Below are 22,028 nucleotides of genomic sequence, written 5' to 3'. Positions count from 1 at the left end.
ATATATTTATTAATATAGATATATAAAAAAATACAATAAAAAGCATGGCATTCTGGAACGGGCCGTTCTGAATTCAGAATGGCCCGTTCTAAAAGCAGAACGGCCCGTTCTAAAAGCAGCACGTCCCGTTTTAAAAGCAGAACAGCCCGTTCTGGTTTCAGAACGGGCCGTTCTGGTTTCAAGTTTTTTTTCCGGAATTTTGGCGTCCACGTGCGCATCCACGTGGCATCCACATAGATGCCACGTGGCCAACAGTTAACTCCGTCTAAATCATTTGGACGGAAGTCCCAAATTGCACTAATTTAAGTTATTGGGGACCAAATTGAGACCAAAAATTAAAGTGGGACTAAATTGAAACAAAAAAACATTGTAAGGGACCAAAAGAGGTATTTAACCTAAAAAAAACCATATGCAATTGTGCTTTAACAACTAGTGAATGTTTGTCCGTATATATTTATAGCCATCTTATATTTTTATTAATAAGTGCCAAATGCATTCAAAATTTTATATTAAGATTGGGTTTCCAGAAAGGTGTGGCATGCTTATCTACAGCCGTAAAATCCAAAATCACAAGCTTACGTCGGAAACTGGAAAACTGGACGTTGTAAAAACGCGGTGGCAGTTTGGTAAATATAGAGAGACTAATTTATGTCGGACAAAGGGGGTCCGACGTAAATTAGACAATCTACGTCGGAGGGTTTTTGTAGCCGACGTAGATTGGCTAATTTACGTCGGACCCCCCTTGTCCGACGTCAATTTCTCCCTAAAATGCCCAACGTTCCATTTCTCATTCCCACGCGTCCCACTGTTTACGAAAACTATTACTTCTTCTCTTATTCTCTAAGTCTCCAAGTGCCTTTATTTCCACATTGCACGTTTCTAAGTCTCTAAGAGTCTGCACATTACACGTTTGAGGTTAGTTTCTTGTCTACGCAAATTTTTTGTTTATTTTCTGTTATTTGTTCATCTGGAACGGGCCGTTCTATAAGCAGTATGGGCCGTTCTACTTAAATTTTTTGTTTTGTAAATTGTTGATCTGGAACGGCCCGTTCTGGTTTCAGTACGGGCTGTTCCAGATGCATTAAAGATTGACTTTTTTAGGCATTGACCTTTAGTTTACCATCGTATTAGTAGAAATATTTATGGATTTTATCCGAAATTACTATCAATTTTTTAGGTTTGTAGTTTAGGTTAGAAAAATTATGAATAACTGAGTCAATAATTAATTTGTGTTAATATATAGATAATGAATCGAAGTTGGATGAATGCAAGTCGCATTAGTCAAGAGTACAGAAATGGAGTTGAAGAGTTCTTGGAATTTGCAAGAGAAAATGGGAAACCCATCAAAGGGGCATATTATTGTCCATGTGTTCGTTGTTTGAATCAGATACGTCAAGAAATTGGAGAAATACATGATCACCTGTTTATATATGGTATTGTAAAGAGTTATACAGTATGGACATGGCACGGAGAAATATTAGACATTCCAACAGTGTCAACAACTGAAAATTTTGAAGGAATGGATGATAACATAGAAGAGATGATACGTGATGTTGGTGAAGAAAATTTTGAAAGAGCACATGTGTATGATACCTTAAAGTCTGATTTTGAGCAACCATTGTACCTAGGATGCAGTATGTTTACAAGATTATCAGCAACTTTAAGATTGTTTAGTTTAAAAGCAAGAAATGGCTGGACTGATAAAAGTTTCACAAAATTGTTGGAGTTGTTGAAGGAGATGCTTCCAGAAGATAACACGTTACCTAATCGCAACTATGAGGCAAAAAAGATACTATGTCCAATGGGTTTGGAGTATAAGAAGATACACGCGTGCCCTAATGATTGCGTATTGTATACAAATGATTTTGCTACACTAAAAATGTGTCCGACATGTGGATTGTCGCGGTTCAAAAAGAAAACTGATGGAAGTAGTGGTGAGGAAGAAATAGATCAGGGCCCCCCTGCTAAGGTCTTATGGTATTTGCCTATAATACTTAGGTTTAAAAGATTGTTTGCGATTAAAGAGGATGCAAAAAACCTCACATTGTGACACCCTCTACCCCATTATTAATATACAACAAATGTAACAATAAGATATTTCTTTTCTTCTTTTTGGGTAAATAAAATCTTTCATAGTTGACAAATATTTCAAATATAACAAGGTAGAAGATTCACATTCGTAACTCATAAATCATAACTCCAGTGTAAAAATTATAAAAGAAAAGAAGTTAAGATTTTCAATACAATTTAGTGTAAAACAAGAAATCATATATATACAAATAATAATAAAGGAAATATAAATTAACTCCAGTAAAGGTGGCAGTGCCTCCTAGTTAGGAATTAATTTATAACTTTAAAATCATATAATAAAATAGTATAACAAAGATGTACATTTTGATCTTTCCTCAAGAACGTTCAAAATTACATAAGAAGAGAAAATTAAAGCTTTTAAAACAATAACACCCCAAAAACAAGCCTAACTATGCCCGATGTCACATCCTATCAGAGCATGCCCCACTGAAGCCTTAAGCATCATCACCAACATCCCCATGATGCTGATTATCTGCAACATAATTTAAAACATATACAAAAACAACAAGGGAGTGAGAAACATCTCACTCAGTTTCAGGTGAAGAATAAAGGTTAGATAGCACCCACACACACACAACAAATATAAGTCACATGTAAACAATACACATACATCATCAATATTACAAATACATTCATTTATCATGCAATGATGTCATGGACTCATCTCATAAATGCATGCATGTGGCGCCATACGGAAGTTTCACATATCATCACTGGTGACCCAAAGGTACACCTGGTTACATCACTGGTGACCCTAAGGTACACCTGGTTACATCACTGGTGACCCTAAGGTACACCTGGTTACAAGTTACATCACTGGTGACCCTAAGGTACACCTTGTTAGCATGTTACATCACTGGTATGCGACCTCAGCGGCACACCTGGAATAATATATGCGTATGATGCATGCCATACCATCATAATCTCATTGACTCAATATTTAACTTGTTACATAATTTCATTTAGTACATCATGTCCTCATTTGTCATAGTCTCATAATCACATGTCTCAATAGTCCATTCATATGTCTCATGTCATTTGTCCATATTTCACAAGGTCGTGTCATAAATACTCCTCATAAGGTTCGCATAGGAATTCACAGAGATCCAGAGAGCATTCTTTTTCATATTAAAATCCATTTATTATTAACATTAATTTCATATTCATTTATGACTTTCAACAAAGACAAAGGTAGAGTAAATAGAAAATCAGACAGAACAACGACACTTTCAACAAAAACAAAGTAGAATAAATAGAAAATCGGACAGAACAACGACACCTTCAACAAAAAGCAAAGTAAAGTAAATAGAAATTTAGACAGAACAACGACACCTTCAACAAAAAGTAGAGTAAATAGAAATTAAACAGAATAACGACAAAGGATTGGGGGCCAATCCGACAAACAACTATCCAACAATTATCCCCACACCCTTGAGCGAGGTTCTCACTCCCCCCCTTACCTGGATAGGCGGAGTTGGAACTTGGGCAGGGTCTCCTCCTCTGGATCCCCTTTTTTTCTTTCCCTCTCTCTCTCTTTCTTTTTTTCTCTCTCTCTCTCTTTCTCTTTTCTTTCTCTCTCTAAAATTTTCACTTCTTCTCCTCTGTACCAAATTTTCACCCCCCTGCCCCTATTTATAGGCCTCCTGGCGCAACCGGAACGACCGTACTGATTTCGGAACGGCCCGTTCCGGATCCTTCAAACGTGGGCAAATTTCTCAACTGGAACGGCCCGTTCCAAAAAGCAGAACGACCCGTTCTGAAACCAGAACGGCCCGTTCTCAAACTCAGCAGAACGGCCCGTTCTCCCTCCGGAACGGCCCGTTCTCCTTGTTGGAACGGCCCGTTCTGGGCCCGTTCCCAACCTAAAATTTTAGCTTATTTTAAATGCTCAGAACGGCCCGTTCCACTTTCGGAACAGCCCGTTCCGAGTTACTCAAATGCCCCTAATACCTTTATAAAATTACGAAAATGCCATTACTAATAAAAATATCCTTTTAAGGAAATTGGGGTGTTACACACATGGCATGAAAATGGTAGAAAATGTGACAATTTTCTTCGACATCCAGCTGATTCTCCGCAATGGAAGAGGATTGATGAAACATTTCCAGAATTTGGTGCAGAGTCAAGAAACTTGAGAATTGGTCTAGCTACAGATGGCATGAATCCTTATGGGAACTTAAGTAGTAAACACAATTCATGGCCAGTTTTGTTGGTCATTTACAATTTGCCTTCTTGGCTATGCATGAAGAGAAAATATATTATGTTGTCTATGATGATATCAGGACCCCGACAACCAGGAAATGACATAGATGTGTATCTTAGTCCATTGATTGATGACTTGAAAATGTTGTGGGAGACAGGAGTGGAGGTCTTTGATGCATATCGTAAAGAAAAATTTACCATGCGTGCAATGTTATTTTGCACAATAAATGATTTTCCAGCATATGGTAACTTGAGTGGGTATAGTGTGAAGGGTCATTATGCATGTCCTATATGTGAAGAAAATACAAGTTATACCCAATTGAAACATGGGCAAAAGACTGCGTACACTAGGCATCGTAGGTTTCTTGTTCGTAGTCATCCATATCGTAGATTGAAGAAAGCATTCAATGGATGTCAGGAGGATGAAATTGTCTCGACACCGCGCAATGGTGAAGAAGTATATCAGCGGGTGAAGAACATTAACATTGTGTTCGGAAAGACGCAAAAGAAGTCAACTGAGAAAAATATCTGGAAGAAACGATTAATATTCTTTAATCTTCCTTATTGGTGCAAGCTAGATGTTAGACACTGCATAGATGTGATGCATGTGGAGAAAAATGTTTGTGATAGTGTAATTGGGACATTGCTAAACATCAAAGAAAAGACTAAAGATGGAGTGAAAGTACGACAAGATTTGGTGGACATGGGTATACGTTCTGAGTTACATCCTCAGTCTATTAGAAGACGCACTTACTTGCCTCTAGCTTGACATACTCTATCAAAAAAAGAAAAAAAAAGCTTTTGTGAGTGCTTACGCAATGTGAAAGTTCCACAAGGGTACTCCTCAAATGTTAAGAGTCTGGTGTCTATGCAAGATTTGAAGTTAATTGGTTAAAGTCTCACGATTGTCATGTCTTAATGCAATAACTTTTGCATGTGGCTATTCGTAACATTTTACCATCTTCTGTTAGAGTTGCTATTACTCGATTGTGTTTATTCTTCAATGTCATTTGCAACAAAGTAATTGACCCTGTAAAGTTAGATGAGTTAGAAAATGAAGCAATCACAATCTTGTGTCAATTGGAAATATATTTTCCACCTTCATTTTTTGATATCATGGTGCATTTGATAGTTCATTTGGTTAGGGAGATTCGATTGTGTGGCCCAGTTTATCTTAGATGGATGTACCCTGTTGAGAGATACATGAAGATCTTAAAAGGATATGTCAAGAATCAATACCGCCCAGAAGCCTCTATTGTGGAGAGGTACATTGCAGAAGAAGCCATTGAGTTTTGTTCAGGGTACATGTCGAAATCAGAACCAATAGGAATTCCCAAGACTCGACATGATGGAAAACAATTTGGTAAGGGTACTCGAAGTTTAAAGATTAGAACTGTGAGTCGAACAAAAGTTGACCAAGCACATTTGTACATATTGAACAACACTAATGAAGTAATTCCTTACATATCTGAACACATAGATGAAATCAAGATAGCACACCCCCGGATGAATGAGAAATGGGTATTGAATGAACATAACAAGAGTTTCTTAGCTTGGTTTAAGAAAAAGGTTTACGGTGAGGTTAATGCTTCTGATACACTTTTGAGACTCGCGCGTGGGCCTAACAACGATGTCATTACATTTGGTGGGTATGACATTAACAAATATTGTTTCTATACAAAGATAGAAGATGACAAAAGTAGAGTAAAAAACAGTGGGGTTACAATTCAGGCTGAGGCTGTGCACTTTGCTAGTTCTAAAGATAAAAATCCCATTACAGCATCCATGAGTTATTTTAGAGTCATACAAGACATATGGGAAATTGGTTATGTTACGTTTAGAGTGCCTGTGTTCAAGTGTAAATGGGTTGATGGCAATACGGGTGTGCGGACAAATGATTTAGGATTTACTTTGATTAATTTGAATAAGGTCGGTTATAAGGATGAACCTTTTATTATGGCATATCAAGCAAGACAATTTTTTTATGTCAGGGATCCATGTAATGAGAAATGGTCAGTGGTCCTCGAAGGAAGAACCATGCATGGAACTCACGAAGATGAGTCTCTATATATGCATGAGACACCGTCTTTCTCAAGCAGATCATTTGGTCCTATTGCGGACTGTAGTAACCCAATTTCGTCCGAGAAATGTCAATTTTTGTTTAAAAAAATAGCAAAAAAGGTATGTACAAGAAAGAATAAAAAAGACAAAAATATAGAAGGCAAATGTAACACCTCATTTCTTATATTTTTATGGGGGGTAATTTAGTAATTTCTAGAAGCCCAGAACGGGCCGTTCCAAAACTGGAACGGGCCGTTCCAACCTTACAAAAAGCCCTGACAAGGATAAAATCCAATTATTGATCAAAGCGTAAATGATATAGCCCTAATTCATGACACTGTTAGCATACTTTAAGAGATGCAGAACCGTTTAACAAACTTGCTCTGATTTCTCCTTGAGTCTTAAGATGCAGATAGCCACGAGGGTGTCGAAAAACGGAAAACAAAACATATAAAGAAAGAATTCATACAAACATCTCACGTAACACTTACATTATATAAATAATTACTTTCTAACTATTAGCATTGCATTTTACATTTCGGGTTACTACACCCATCATACTTTACAATCTGGGTTACGACACCCATCACATTTTACATTTTGGGTTACTACACCCATCATACTTTACAATTTGGGTTACTACACCCATCACATTTTACAATTTGGGTTACTACACCCATCACATTTTACAATTTGGGTTACGACACCCATCACATTTTACACCCATCACATTTTACATTATGAGTTATGACACCCATTGCATTTTACATTCCGGGTTACTACACCCATTTCATTTTACATTCTGGGTTACTACACCCATCACATTTTACAATATGAGTTACAACACTCATCACATTTCACATTTTTGGGATCCAACACTCATTCATATTGGGTGACGACACTCACTGCGTATTTCATTTTGAGTTATGAATACTTGTTCACGATTAGTGTCTTCATGCACATGACTTTTATGTCAGGGATCTTCTACATTTGGATTTTGCATTCAATGTTTCCATTAGGTTCTCACGTCAATTGTTTTTGGTCTTTGTGTTTCATACAAATTTTTTTCTTGACTTCTGTAGTAATTATCTTCCTCTTCATGCTAAAGTTTAAAGTACACGTTCTAAAAACCTTATCCTATAAATAAATAAAGGATTAAGTGGATGCGACATCGTCTTAATCATAGTAATGGAGGCTTGAGACATAAGTTGTGACAATTTGATGTCTTAAAAGTCTTTTCTAAATTAAACTTACTCTTGGGACAAAATTGAAGTTTATATCTTTACTTATACTTTAATACGATAATATGAAAAGTGTATTTTCATATTTTCTATTAAATTTAAGTAAAGAGGGACAACTGTAAACACTCAATTTTGTCCCCCTTTTATTTATTTATTTTATTTTATTTATTTATTTTTCATTCCTTTTATTATTTTTCATTTTTTATTATTTTTCATTTTTTATTCACATTATACTATTTCTTCTTTTCTCAGGAATAAAGTTAAGTTAAATATAAAAATAAAAATAATAAATGAATTTGGTGTTTCAAAAATACTGAGTTTTAGTATATATGAAAACGTAAAAAAAAAACAATAAATATTGAAAAACCAATAATAGAAAATCTTCATAAAATCTTCATAAAATCTTCAAAAAATCTTCAAAAAATCTTTCTCAACCCATTTCTGTCTAATCAGCCACCAATCTCAGTCTACCTAGCGGACCTATGTCGAAGGGATCATACCCTCTACGAATAAAAAAAGGGAAAATGAAGAAATAAAAAATAATTAAATGGAAGAACATTCTACACATTACAGAGGAGGGGCGGGAAAAACTGATCTCTCACAGTATATAAGGTTGAACGCATTGTAGGGGAGGGGCTTTTTCTCACAGACAATACTCACACCTCACGCTTTAAACTAGGCACTTTTCACACACAAAGAATACTCACTGGAAGATCTAGATACATACATTAAACTTTGATCTTCCTTGAATCCATCATGGCTCACGCGGTCCCAGAGCTCGAGTTAGCAGCCACTCCTACCTAGCATTGTATCTTCATTCCAGCATTAGTAGCACTTGTGCCTGCCACCAAATCACCCAAACCAGATTTTGTCTTTTAATCAACACCACAAACACGAAACCGCTGCGTAAGCAAAAGAGTTGGTAAGGCATATTTCTTCCATCTTTGCCTCAGCCCCGCAACTTCTATCTTTTATTGCTCACACTTGCGTTTCATTTGTACTGTGAGTATTTCCACTTAATGTGTTGTTATATTATTCGCCCCATCCATGCATAAAGTCGAGCTCAGTATCACGTGTCACCAAGACCATGACCTTTTCTTTCTTTCTTGGGTATATCACACTTCCATAGGCCACGTAATCCTGGTGCATGCGGTTTTGTTTTTTAGCTTGAATAGAATATATGTTCATGCCTTTTTTATTATATTTTTGTGTGCAAAACTAATGAAAGTTAGATTAGCATAGGAAGGAATCGTAGACTTACCGAATATGAATCAAATAATAACCACGTAATTCCGCATTGAAATAAGGATAAAAAAATATCAATGAAATCATTTGGAATCAAAGTTCTCATCTAATAATAATAGAATGAAATCCAAACTTTTGCGTCTTGGTTAAAACAATTAGTAACAATAATGATTCCTTTTAATAGTAAAATAAGAGAAACAGTTTGGTTAAATGTAACATTTTTTACCTCTCAAAATTTTAGAGCACAAGTTGTGACAACTTGATTGTTCTAAAAATTAGAAAAAATACTTCAAATATTAAAATTAAGTATTTATGATTTAAAATCTAAACAATACTACAATAAGAATTTTCTAGTGAAAAATGATCAAATAGACGTGACGTCTTTTTGTTTCCTAAATTGCCTAAAAACATATAGTTATAGTTTATAATCTCGAGATCTTGTAAAATGAAGCACATTACAAATTATAAGTTCAATTTAAAAAATCAAGTTTTATATTTTATCAATAAAATAATTCAAGTAATATTTGGCAAAAAGATTATTTGAATGTGACATTCTCCTAATCTTAGAAGGCAAAGATACAAGTTGTGACAACTTGTTATCTTATAACTCTTTTCTAAATTAATTCAAACGTATAATTCTTACCATTAAAAATATCATTATAGAATTTTCGCTAAATATTTAAAAAAAACATTGTAACAATTTATTACAAAACAAATAATTTTTTTTTGTTTTACCACAAAAATTATAATAACCATGATTAATCAAAGTTAAATAATTAAATAAATTGGCTTTGGTGTACACCTTTGTCAATTTTAGGTCGTATGAGTTGAGACAGCTCAAAGGCTCCAAAGTAAACTAAAATGAGAAATTTAAATAAATAAATAAATAAAAACTATTAAAGATTTTCTACCAAAGAACTACGTGACTCTGATTCTTCATTACACATGAAGATACGTAGGAGCAAGAATTAAATCTTGTCGAGCCAAAAAATAAAAAATATATTATCCTCCTTTTTATATAACAATAATAATTTTAACCTTTTTTTCAATGCATAATTTAAATTAGTTAAATAAAATATATTTGATTATTTTAGTGAGATAAATATTTTTATAAATTATAAATAATTAGTTTAATTAATTAAAGGTAATCGTCTTAGGACGAACGTTGTGAGGTGTTAATACCTTCCTCACACGTAATCGACTCCCGAACTCAAAAATTTGGTTTTCGTAGACTATTTTTTTACTTTATGGTTTTTTCCAATGTTTTTCCGTGAAAAATAACATTGGTGGCGACTCCTCTTTTTCAATTTATTTTCCGCCGTCCCGTCGCGACCGAGGTTGCTACACGGACAATGAAGTGGACGAAATAAATGCTATTCGAAGTGATCATGATGAAGGAATATGGGAAAACATTCCAACCTAATAGGTTTCTGTTTGTGTATTATTTATTTTTTTAATAGTTGTTTTGTTACTATATTGTTATTATCTTTTTTACTTTATTTGTCTATTTAGTTAATTCATTATTTTAATAATGAGAGTTTAATTTTTTCAGGATTATGGAGGATTCGGGGTCTGGCAGTGGAAGGAGGAAAGGCAAATCTGTCACTCGATTGTCTGGGTTGACAGCTGGAGGCATTGCCAAGGAGAGGATACCGATTGAGGTGGATCCTCGTTCTGGCAAGGCATCAGGCCCAAATGCTGCCAAGTTTAAGAGCTATTTGGGAGTCCTAGCTCGACGGCATGTTTCTATTATCATTCCATCATGGGATGACGTTCAGGTGGTTGACAAGAACCTCATGTGGCAGGATATTCAAGTATATACTTTCACATCCCTTTAATATTATATAACTTAAATACATTATTTATTATTTGTTATTTTCATAGCAAAATTTTGACATTCCCAACACTGAGGTCATGAGGAGGAAGATGTTATCTACCCTTGCCACCAGGTGGAGAGACTTCAAGACTTTCTTGACACGGGAGTATGTATTTGGAGAGCGACAAAATGAGACTCTCTGTCTAAAGTACCAGATCACTGATGAGGAGTGGATGCAATTTCGTGCCACTCGATTGGACCTTTCTTGGCAGGTTAGTTATTGATAACTCTTACATTGACACAAATACTTAATCATTATTTTAATTAATCTCATTTTCTTTTTTGTATTATTGCAGGCCAAAAGAATAGCTGCCCAAGAACGACAGAGCAAGAATGATGCACCCCATCTATTGTCAAGAGGGGGATATGAATTAAAAAAAAAAGAAAATGATGAAGGCTAGGGCAGAGGCAGTAGGGGTTGAGTCTGTTGACCGTGTGGAGTCACCTCCCCGCCATGAGATGTGGATATCAGCCCAGACAAAATCAGATGGGCAAATGACTTCTGAGTCTGCAAGGGTCGTTGCTGATAAAATAGTAAGTAAAAATATACAAACTAAGACTCTTCATTTCAACTCATTTAATTCATAAGTGTATTTTAGGGTATACTTATTGTTAATATGTTGCAGGAGGGTTTAGTTGAGCAGACCATCCAGGGGTCATTTGTGTTTCCTATGGTCGGGATGATATCCTCACAACGGCCATAGGAAGGCCAGAGCACGCAGGCCGTGTGCGTGGTGTTGGTGATTCTTGGAGCCACCGAGATTTCTTTGGTGCACGATCATCGAGGAGCACTGTTGACTCTTGCAGTCAAGAGATTATGCAGAGAATGGAGATGCAGTTTGAAGAGAAATTGAAGAACATTCGAGAAGAGTTTGAACAGAAGTTTGAACTTTTTGCTCGTTCTCAGCAACAGACTGTAGTTTCTCATGATAGTGTTCGAGTCAGCACTAAAGGGAGTTGTGCTGCTCCAGATCCCTCAGGGGAACAGACTCACACTGATCTACCAAACCAGTGTGAGTTATATGTTGAGGATGACCCCCCACGGTTAGTGGCTATTGGCCAAGTATTTGAGGGTGGTTCAACCATCCATGGTGTCCCTCTACACCTAGACTGGACACGGGTTGTGGTTGACCAAGTTCAAGATGTTGCTGCTCCAGTGCCTTTGCCCAATACAGAGGTTCAACTAGTGGGGCAGGCAATCGGCACATTCTTAGCTTGGCCAAAACGTTTGGTGATGCCGCTTACAGCACGGGCAAAGGTAATTCTATTATTTCTCTTTTATATTCTTATAATTCTATTATTGTTTAACTAATTTTGATTATTTCTTTAGGATTTTATCAATCGTGGTAAGGAGGTCATGAGAGAACCTCATGTTGATCATGGTAATATCACAGAAGCTGAGGATGATCCCATATCTACGCTTCTAACCATATTAACACGATTAAGGAAGAGACCAATTCAATTGCAGTGGGACATTAGAGTTTTTGGAGTTGATAGCTCTGATGTTCCACTGTACATATCCCTGCCTGATGCATTAGAGATTGTTGGGGGAAACTCCATGTTAAATATATCTATCATACTGTTGTGGGCCATGTAAGTCATATTTTCTTTTATGAGTCTAAATTTACAATAATTACATTTAACTTATAATAATTATTTATGTTAGGTACATGAACAAATTGAGTGTGGAGCAAGCGCAAGCACAAGTATATGGATTTATTGAGCCTCAATCCATCCAAAAATCAGGAAACACTCAGGTCCACATCCAACAATATATGCAAACATAGATGAGTGAATCAGGAAGAGATATATACATGGCTCCATACATTGACGAGTTAGTTTTTTAATTGGTTTTTTAATCATGGTAATTTTATAACTAATTTGTTTGTCATACAATGTAGGTCCCATTGGCAGTTAATGGTAATCATTTCTAAGAAATACGCCGTGGTGTGGTTTTGTTCACTACATCGAAAACCAAGCCACGAAATTAAATGTCAATTACAAGGGTAACTAAAATTTTTCATTATGTTTTAAAACTGTAATTATATATATTGGCTAATATATGCTTTTATTTCAATTAATTAGAATCGTGTCTGGAGCTAATATTTTAAGTGGAAGAAGCAGATCATCAAAGACATTGCACTTCATATACCCTAAGGTTAGCAAATTAATTAATACATGCAATAATATTTAAATTTATTGACTTTGAAAATAATAGTTATTTGTTTCTCATTTTAGTGTAATAAGCAACAAGACTCGTTTGAATGTGGTTATTACATCATGTATTGGATGAGAGCCATAGTTTCTGCGGGTATTACTGATTCTTGGGCGCAATTAATTCATATCAAAATTTATTTAAGTATATTTACCTTTAGGATAATTAACATTGCATATTAATGACACTTAAATTAATGTTTCAGGTCTTTCAAGATCCATCTCCATTGCCCGAAGATGAGATCATCAAGATAAGAGAACAATGGGCAACTTTTTTTCTTCAAAGTATATATTAGTTAGATTTCTAAGTTTAGTTAGTTAGATATTATGTTTCTAGTTTGATAGCATTGACAAACATATATTTTATAGCTTTTTTAGGATTATAGGATTTACATTGTCATAATTTATGCTTTTTAAGATTTATATATTATTTTTTTTGTCATTCAATTTTGAAATATAATTTAAATTTCTATTCTGGACTGCTTGATTTAGGTTTTATATTCTGGACTGCTTGGTTTAGGTTTTATATTATGGACTATATATATGCAGGTTTTGGGTATATCAAAAAATAACCAATTTTTTTTTAAAAAAAACGCAAGAACTTACGTCGAACTACACCTTTTCCGACGTAAATTTACGTCGGACCTAGCACTGACCTACGTAAATTTACGTCGGACAAGGTGTAGTCCGACGTAAATTCTTGCCTCATTTTTCCCCTTTAAAAGCCCTTTTTTACGTCGGGCACAAGGCATCTCCGACATAAATTTACGTCGTCTTTGACAGGCGGCGTAAATTTACGTCTCCCGTATTAACGTCGGAGCCTTTTCAGACGTAAAAACCTCAAAATATACTACGTAAAAGACCCATTTTGTGCTAGTGTTTATTACATCAAGTTTTGCAATTTGTCTATTTTTAATTCATGTTTTTTTGTTCACCCGCAACAACTGTATTTACTTCTCAAACATGGTAAACTAAATTATTTATTTATTTATGAAAAATATTTATTTTTCTTTAATATGGTATTTATTTTCTATTTTCTTTAAATTATAATTTAAACAAATGAGTTAGTTAAGAGTATTATAAGAAAATATTTTTAGAATGACCACCAGGATTAGTTAAATGTTTCTGTTGAAAAAAATGGCTGTAAACACACAGCAAATGTAAATAAAAAAAACCATATGCAATTGTGCTTTAACAACTGGTGAATGTTTGTCCGTATATATTTATAGCCATCTTATATTTTTATTAAGTGCCAAATGCATTCAAAATTTTATATTAAGATTAGGTTTCCAGAAAGGTGTGGCATGCTTATCTACAGCTGTAAAATCCAAAATCACAAGCTTATCCTTGTCCAAATCAAGAATTTCACATATACAAATATAAGTACTATTGTTGAGGCCGAGGCATTCAAAATGCGTCACACATTTATATATATATATATATATATATATATATATATATATATATATATATATATATATATATATATATATATATATATTTGGTAGTTCATTTAATTATACAATGTTTAATTGTATTATTTTAGTTGATGCAGAAGCATTTTAGTTTATTTATAGCGTGTTTGAGTTGGCGTTCAAACGTGAAAAATCACGTTTCATCATAAGGAAAAAATTTCAATTTCTCTATAAATGCATATATGGACGTGGAGAGAGAGTGTAAACTTACGTTTATAAATTCAAACCAAACACACACTTAATTACAATCAATTCATTACTAACTTGAATTATCTCTTGATAAATCTAGCGATCTAGCGACCGTTATATAATTATCTACTATAAACAATATTATTAACTTGACACTTTAACATATATTATTGATATAAAATATTTATTAACCTTTTATAACTGCTAGTATATTTCGAAAATTTTATTACTAAATTTTTGTCTTTTACTATAAAATTTGTATTAGAAACTTTACTTAAAAGTCTTAAATTCAACTACCTTAACATGTTTCTGCATGAGAATAACAAAGCATAAAGGTGAAGAATAATCTATTTCCTTGTAAATAGCTTCCTAAAAATAATTATAGAAGTTAGGAAGAATATTTTTCCGCAGGTCCCGCCGGTGTTCCACAACCACAACCACAAGTGCTTTTAGGTTTCAATTTCAAGAGTATATAACAAAAGTAAGTAGAAAAATACTTTTTATAATTTTAAAATATCACTATATTCTTTAAATATTCTATTTTATTAACAAAAGCACAGAGCAAGCAAATTATTTACTTTTAAATATCATTTGTATATTAAAAAGATATACACCATATCATTTTTTATTATTACAAACATTAAAATAGTTGTAAATAACGATATACTAAGGACAGAATAGCTACTCATGTTGCGTTTAAGTTTTATATTTTTACTAATAAATTATTAGTTCAAGTAATATTAAAAATAATTAATCATATTTTTTTATAAAAATGAAATTTTATATCAATAATATGATTATCAAAATATTTTTTTTTATATTTTCTATTTGTATACTACTTATGCATAATTTTGTTGTTTTTTTTTATAATTTCATTTTTCATCTTAATTATAAAAACAACGTCGGTATTTTTTTTTATCCATAAACAACATGGTCATTGACCAAGGTACTAAAATTTCAATTTCAATAAAAAATACATAAAATCTGTTCTTCAATTTTATCCTTTCTTATTAAATAATATTTAGATGTTTTTAATGTCAATTTTTAAATTAACATTAGTATTTTATTTTGATAATTTATACAATAAAAATCAGCATTGAAGTTCACAGTTAATCAGCGAAATGAATCTTTAATTTCAATCAGAAAACAATACAAAATTACTTCAAAATTGAGTTACGTGATTTCCTATTTTCATGTAATTAAATTAAACACGTGTCGAATCCTATCAGTTTCATAAATGTTTGTGTGTGCAATAGTTTTCCTTTTCTTTTTTTGTTTTTCTGTTTTCCTATTTGCCACTCTCTCTGTTTATCGACAACAACATCCACGTTGGAGTCAAAGGGTGGCTTGCGTCTTGGTTAAGACTTGAAGGACATTTTCACAACCCCGAGAACCTACTTTTTTGTCTCGTAGGAATAAGACATACCCTTTGAGTTGAGTTCTGCTCTTCATTCCTTTTATGTCAAAAAAACACACAACTCAAGGGTGGCTGTGTAGTAGAATTTCAGTGAAATCATGGAGCGCTATGAGATTCTCAAAGATATTGGTTCTGGGAATTTCGCTGTGGCCAAGCTGGTCAAGGACAACTGCACAAATGAGCTTTTTGCAGTCAAGTTTATTGAGAGAGGCCAGAAGGTTTGTTCATATTCTTCAACCTTTCAGTTTCAGTTTCATATTCTTTTTTTCTTCTCTTTGTTGCTAATTATCCATCTGGGTTTGTGATGTTTTGTGTGTGTGATTTTGTTTGTGGTTCACTGGCAATATGTGCTGCAGATTGATGAGCATGTCCAAAGGGAAATCATGAACCATAGATCATTGAAGCATCCCAATATTGTTAGATTCAAAGAGGTTAGTAAAGTAAACCCAAGCTCCAAATAATGAGTAAAGGGTGTCTTTTATTTTTAGCTAAATGATAAAATTATGCAAAATATGAAATTTTTCTCTTTGGTGTTGAAGAATCCTACTATTTGGACTGCCTTTTCTATTATTCTAATCCGTGCTTAAATACTCATCTAGCTTCTTGGTTTAATTCACTGCTTATTTTTTTATTGTGAAATATTTTTTTGCCATTTTTTTTTATCGGTAATATATGAGCATGTGAGATGTAGAGAATGTGTGTGTGTGGTGGTGGAAGTAGTTACCACTGTCATGAGAGATAGGAGCTTGGGAAGTTAGATACGGAAACACTCGTTATGAATTTGAATATTGATCTACTTTCATATTTTGGTCTCCTATTATGCTATTCTACCATTTACTGAAGTGGGTTGGGAATCAGAATTGAATTTGGAATAATACAAAGGTCCCCACGCCAAACTTATTCGGATGCATTTATCAATATTTTTTTTTTCTCATTTTTTGTTTTTAGCCTATCAATTTTTAGTTTAGACGGTGATTAGAAAAACCCATTACATGAAATTCCTTCGTATATTTCATTTTCTTGCTTAGCAGCAGGCTCTTTGATTTATTAGAAGGATAGCTTGTCTCATTGTCTTAGCCTCTTTGGTCTAACGAAAATTTCACTAATATTCTATTTTCTCCTTTCCATGTGTTAGTCTTTTGTTCTTCTCTTCGAATAAATTTTAATTTTATGTTGAATCATGTAATAGTTATTTTATCAAAGCAAACATACTTGTAGGTCCTGCTGACACCAACACATCTAGCCATATTCCAATCAGTTCTAAAAAAAAGAAAAAAGATGCTTTGTTTGAGGTTTGATGACTCTGCTTGTAGGTCCTGCTGACACCAACACATCTAGCCATAGTAATGGAGTACGCTTCTGGAGGAGAACTCTTTGAGAGGATATGCAATGCTGGTAGATTCAGTGAGGATGAGGTAATATAGAAAGTGAGAAATTATTTCAATAGTTTTCAGTATGATAGTCTAGATTTTATCTTCTTATAAAGGTTTACCTCTAATGAAGCCCAAAAGGTTGAACACTTTAACTTCGTCCATATTTTCTTAATTGTTTCTGTTATCCTAGTATATGTATATGCATTATTTCATTCAGAAACTTTGGTCCTCAAGTCTTGTTTTTTTTTTCATCAGGCGAGATTTTTCTTTCAGCAATTGATATCAGGAGTCAGTTACTGTCATTCAATGGTACGAAACTAAACTAAACCAAACATGAATCATGAATCATGTTCCTTCACGATGAATATTTATAGTTAAAGAAATGTCTGTGCAGCAAATCTGTCACAGAGATCTGAAACTTGAAAACACACTCTTAGATGGAAGTACAGCACCGCGAGTCAAGATTTGTGACTTCGGTTACTCAAAGGTAATGTGGTGTTAACAAGTATTACAGCTCTAGGTGATGCCACCTTCAAGTTTTGTTAATTATATATTCTTATCTTGTCTTTCAGTCATCAGTATTGCATTCACAACCTAAGTCTACAGTAGGAACTCCAGCTTACATTGCACCTGAGGTTCTTACAAGGAAAGAATATGATGGGAAGGTATGGTCTATTCTTCCTCATTGCTTATCTTGGTCTTGGCATTTTACTACTTAGATGCATGTAGTCCTTTTTGTATTATGTTTGTTGTTTTCTTTTCTAACTTTATGTTTTCATTGGAAGCTACAGATTGCAGATGTTTGGTCTTGTGGTGTCACCTTATATGTGATGTTAGTTGGTGCTTATCCTTTTGAAGACCCTGCAGATCCAAGAAACTTTAAAAAAACCCTTGGTGTGAGTGATAAGTGTAAACTTTTTGAATACTTAAAACAATATGAAGTCTAGAAATAAGAGTTAGTTATTTAGTTATACTTTCTCTGATATTGTGTTTCAATTGGACCTTTTGTGGCTTATTACAGAAAATACTTGGTGTCCAGTACTCAGTCCCTGATTATGTACGAGTTTCCTTGGAGTGTAGAAATCTTCTATCACAAATATTTGTGGCCAGCCCGGAAAAGGTAATTTGTTTGATGTATAAAATCTAATTATTTTCTTCATCTATAAATTCCTGCAAGATAGAAGATTTGATTGCTTTAATTTTGGAGTAAACTGCTTACATAAATACTCTTCACATCTATTTTCAAGTAACTTAAAAGTTCTGCTTTTCTCATACCAATGCATTTTTTGGCTTCAAGTAAATGTAGTTTGTGTTTTGTGCTATTCTAGCAATGGTTATTCTGTTATCTGTCTTGGGCATCTTGCTGAAAATCTTCGGTTGAAATGCACGTAGTTTCCTTTCCCATTTTATCGACACATTTAAGGCATCTTGCAGAGAATAACAATACCAGAAATTAAAAACCATCCATGGTTTTTAAGGAACTTGCCCATAGAACTGATGGAAGGTGGAAGCTGGCAAATGAATGATGTAAATAATCCATCACAAAGTGTTGATGAAGTCCTGTCTATTATACAAGAGGCAAGAAAATGTCTCAGTATTCCCAGTGTTGGTGGCCTTCTTATTGGAGGCAGCATGGACCTGGATGACTTGGATTGTGATGCTGATCTTGAAGACATTGAAACAAGCGGTGAATTTGTGTGTCCTATTTAAGTGTGTACAGGAACAAGCTGAGCTATATTGCTTGCTGTGAAAATGGGAATAGATTTTTGTGTGGGGGCTGAATTTCCTTGCTGGTTATTTGTCAATTATGATCAGTTGCCCCACATGTATGACATGTTATTCCTTAGTTTTGACATTTTGCACCCTCCCCATCATGTGTGCATGTGATCAGATTTAGGAACTTCCAAAATCCATGTGGCATTTTGCTAGAGTTGTAATGTAAAATCACATATTCCAAAGATGAGAATATGAAATAAAAGCAAGTTGTGGTTCCACTTTTTACATCAAGTGAAACTCAATAGTGAGATGTGGGAAATGAGTAGACTTTTGTTAAGTGGGTTTTTGTTTTATATTATTAGAGTGGGAATTGAGCAAGCATAGCTCTCATTGGAGGCTTTGCCCCTCATCCATGATGGCCCCTCATCTAAACTTCATATTATATAGTATTCTTATATTATTGAAAACTTGCATTGAAATTTACTTTGCAAATTATCATGTTATAATATAACCATGAGATTGTTGTGGGGCCCCTGTGGGACGGGTTTTCAATGTCTGAAATTCTCACACGTTTCACTTATTTATATATAAGTTCAACAACTTCATTTAAAATTAATTGATTTTAAGATAAAATCTAAATCTAATACTTTGTGACAATTAACTCTTTGATTTTGAAGAACTAGGTTCCTTTATGGCTGTTTTTATTTTCACTTTTTATTTACAAAAATGTCCTCTTATTTTCAAGTTGTTTCTTGATTTCTAAAATTTGTACAGAAAATAAAAAAATAATCCTAATCTTCAAAAATAAGAAACAGATTTTTTTTTATTCCGTTGTAGAAGTTCTATCAAGCTATCTTTGGCACGTGGAATAAAACATTATTTCGTACCGTACGGTAACAATGAACATTGCCGACACTGTTTGTTGTTTTTATTTTTGATGTTATAGCTGCCAAACAAACATTTGTCCTTTCTGGAATCAGTCAAGAACCGACAGAATTTGATAATATATGTAGGCCAATTGTTAGTAGCAGTATTTCGCTATTTTGAGCCATTTTTCGTTTTTAGCCATCAAAAAACAGCTAGTAATATATTATTAATAAAAGAAATATTATTTTTATAATTTTGAAATTAATTTATTTTTATAATTATTTTAAATTAATTTATCTTTTATATTTATTTATTCTCTCTTTTATTAGTCTGTCAATTTCTCATACTTTAAATAATCATTCATTAATTTTTATTTTATTTTTTTAAAATAAAAAAGTACGAAATAAATTTTTTTTTAAAACTAATTATGTATAAGTTAGATATTTCACTCTCAAAATAATTTATAAGATTAAGATTTGAACTAACAGCAACTAAATTATAATGGGGATTATAAATTTATATAAAGTGAGTATTCTTTCATCAACATAATTTATTATAAATCAATGATTCAGATTTAAACTCTAAACATTTATATTAAAAAATAAAGTATCCTAAATATATTAATTTTTAAAAGATATAAGTCACTTATGCCAATCATATTAATTTTATAAATTAGTTTTCTTTTTTTTACACCAGTACCGTGGATTAAATAAGAGACAAAACCTATAACTATTCGTAAATATCAGTGTTGGGACATCCAAGACATCTTTGATTTAACAGCTTTCACTTTAGCAGAAAAAAGTAAACTCTATAAACCTTGAAAACAAAATCACCTGTAAACAAAGGAAGCCATTTATTCTGAATTATCAAACAGGGGAAAAAAATTACACGCCACTAACTGATATATTTACATAACTTTTATGCGGAATATTATTTAAGTATTTATTATTGGGGCTCAGCTGCATGTTCAGGCTCCAAAAAATTAATGCAGAAAACAGCAAAGGAAAGCCTTTGTAGTTGAGGAATTCCAGCTTTTACTTCAACAACTGCTTGGACTATCTGTGGAATACAGGCAAAGTAAGACATTTGTTGTGCAGGGAACAACAGGCTTGTTTACCCAATGAACATTATGCTTATATTCTTGATATAATTAGCCAAAATTAAAGTCTAAAACATTGCATGTACTAAGATCAGTTAATTTTCCATATGGTGAAGTTACATCAAAAGACTACTACTCTCTGAATTTCTTCTACGAATTTTAAATGTTATGAGGGCCATAGTCCAGTGCAGGATAAAGGTTCACAATCTTATTAAAGAACTGAAATTTCATCAAATTTTCAGGCAAGATATGAAAACTAAAATATGAGCACAGTATTTGCAGAGAGAACTCTGAAAAACATGTCACTAATTTGTAATCGCTATCAAGAGATATTTTAAGGCAGGAAAAAGGTCATGAACATGGAAAATTTAAACAGCTAGTGGATGACTCATATATCTTATCCTTTATGTCTATGATTGATCGGATGTTTTTGGAGAAAACTCAATAATTTCAACCCAACATGTAAAAAAGTTTTTTTCTTTTTGCAATTATTGAAGGTATTTGATCGGTTGTCACACTAGGGTGAGCATAAATAGGGTTAAGTTGAATTTATCTTTACGAATTCTGACTTGAAATTTTGTAAGTTATTTTTAAAAGTCTAAATTCAACATCCAAAATATATTAAAAAGATGAAATTGATTTAACTGTTATATTATATTAACATTATGTATTATTAAATTATAAAATAAAATAAGTACAAATCTTAAATGAAGATGTAATTTATATAATATATGTATATATATTATTTATTTTTAAATAAATAATTACATTATAAATATATATCATCTTATAAAATTATCACTAAGTTTTTAATATTAATGTACAATAATTCAAAAAAAAATATTTTATAAGAGAGTATTATATGTCAAAACAAATCAGACAACCCAAACATAATTTAAATTTATCTTAAAAATACATCAAATCCAATTATAAAGTTTAAACCTATCTAAATTACACAGCAA

At 33.1% G+C, this 22,028-nt stretch overlaps 1 protein-coding gene across 1 annotated transcript; it reads left to right on the top strand.

Annotated features, from left to right (window-relative positions):
- The first annotated feature begins 15,937 nt into the window (after positions 1-15,937).
- Positions 15,938-19,385, top strand: LOC109794051 (serine/threonine-protein kinase SAPK2). The gene is made up of 9 exons (XM_020353519.3): positions 15,938-16,229; positions 16,368-16,442; positions 17,325-17,426; positions 17,640-17,693; positions 17,779-17,871; positions 17,957-18,049; positions 18,176-18,280; positions 18,406-18,504; positions 18,819-19,385. Exons 1-9 carry the CDS (start codon positions 16,110-16,112, stop codon positions 19,092-19,094), a joined length of 1,017 nt encoding a protein of 338 aa, XP_020209108.1. The 5' UTR covers positions 15,938-16,109; the 3' UTR covers positions 19,095-19,385.
- The last annotated feature ends 2,643 nt before the right edge of the window (positions 19,386-22,028 follow it).

The sequence above is a fragment of the Cajanus cajan genome, chromosome 9, assembly GCF_000230855.2.
Source record: "Cajanus cajan strain Asha chromosome 9, NIPB_CcT2T_4, whole genome shotgun sequence".
Taxonomy (NCBI): domain Eukaryota; kingdom Viridiplantae; phylum Streptophyta; class Magnoliopsida; order Fabales; family Fabaceae; genus Cajanus; species Cajanus cajan.
The sequence above is the reverse complement of the archived record's forward strand: the minus strand, read 5'-3'. Positions and strand labels throughout refer to the sequence as shown.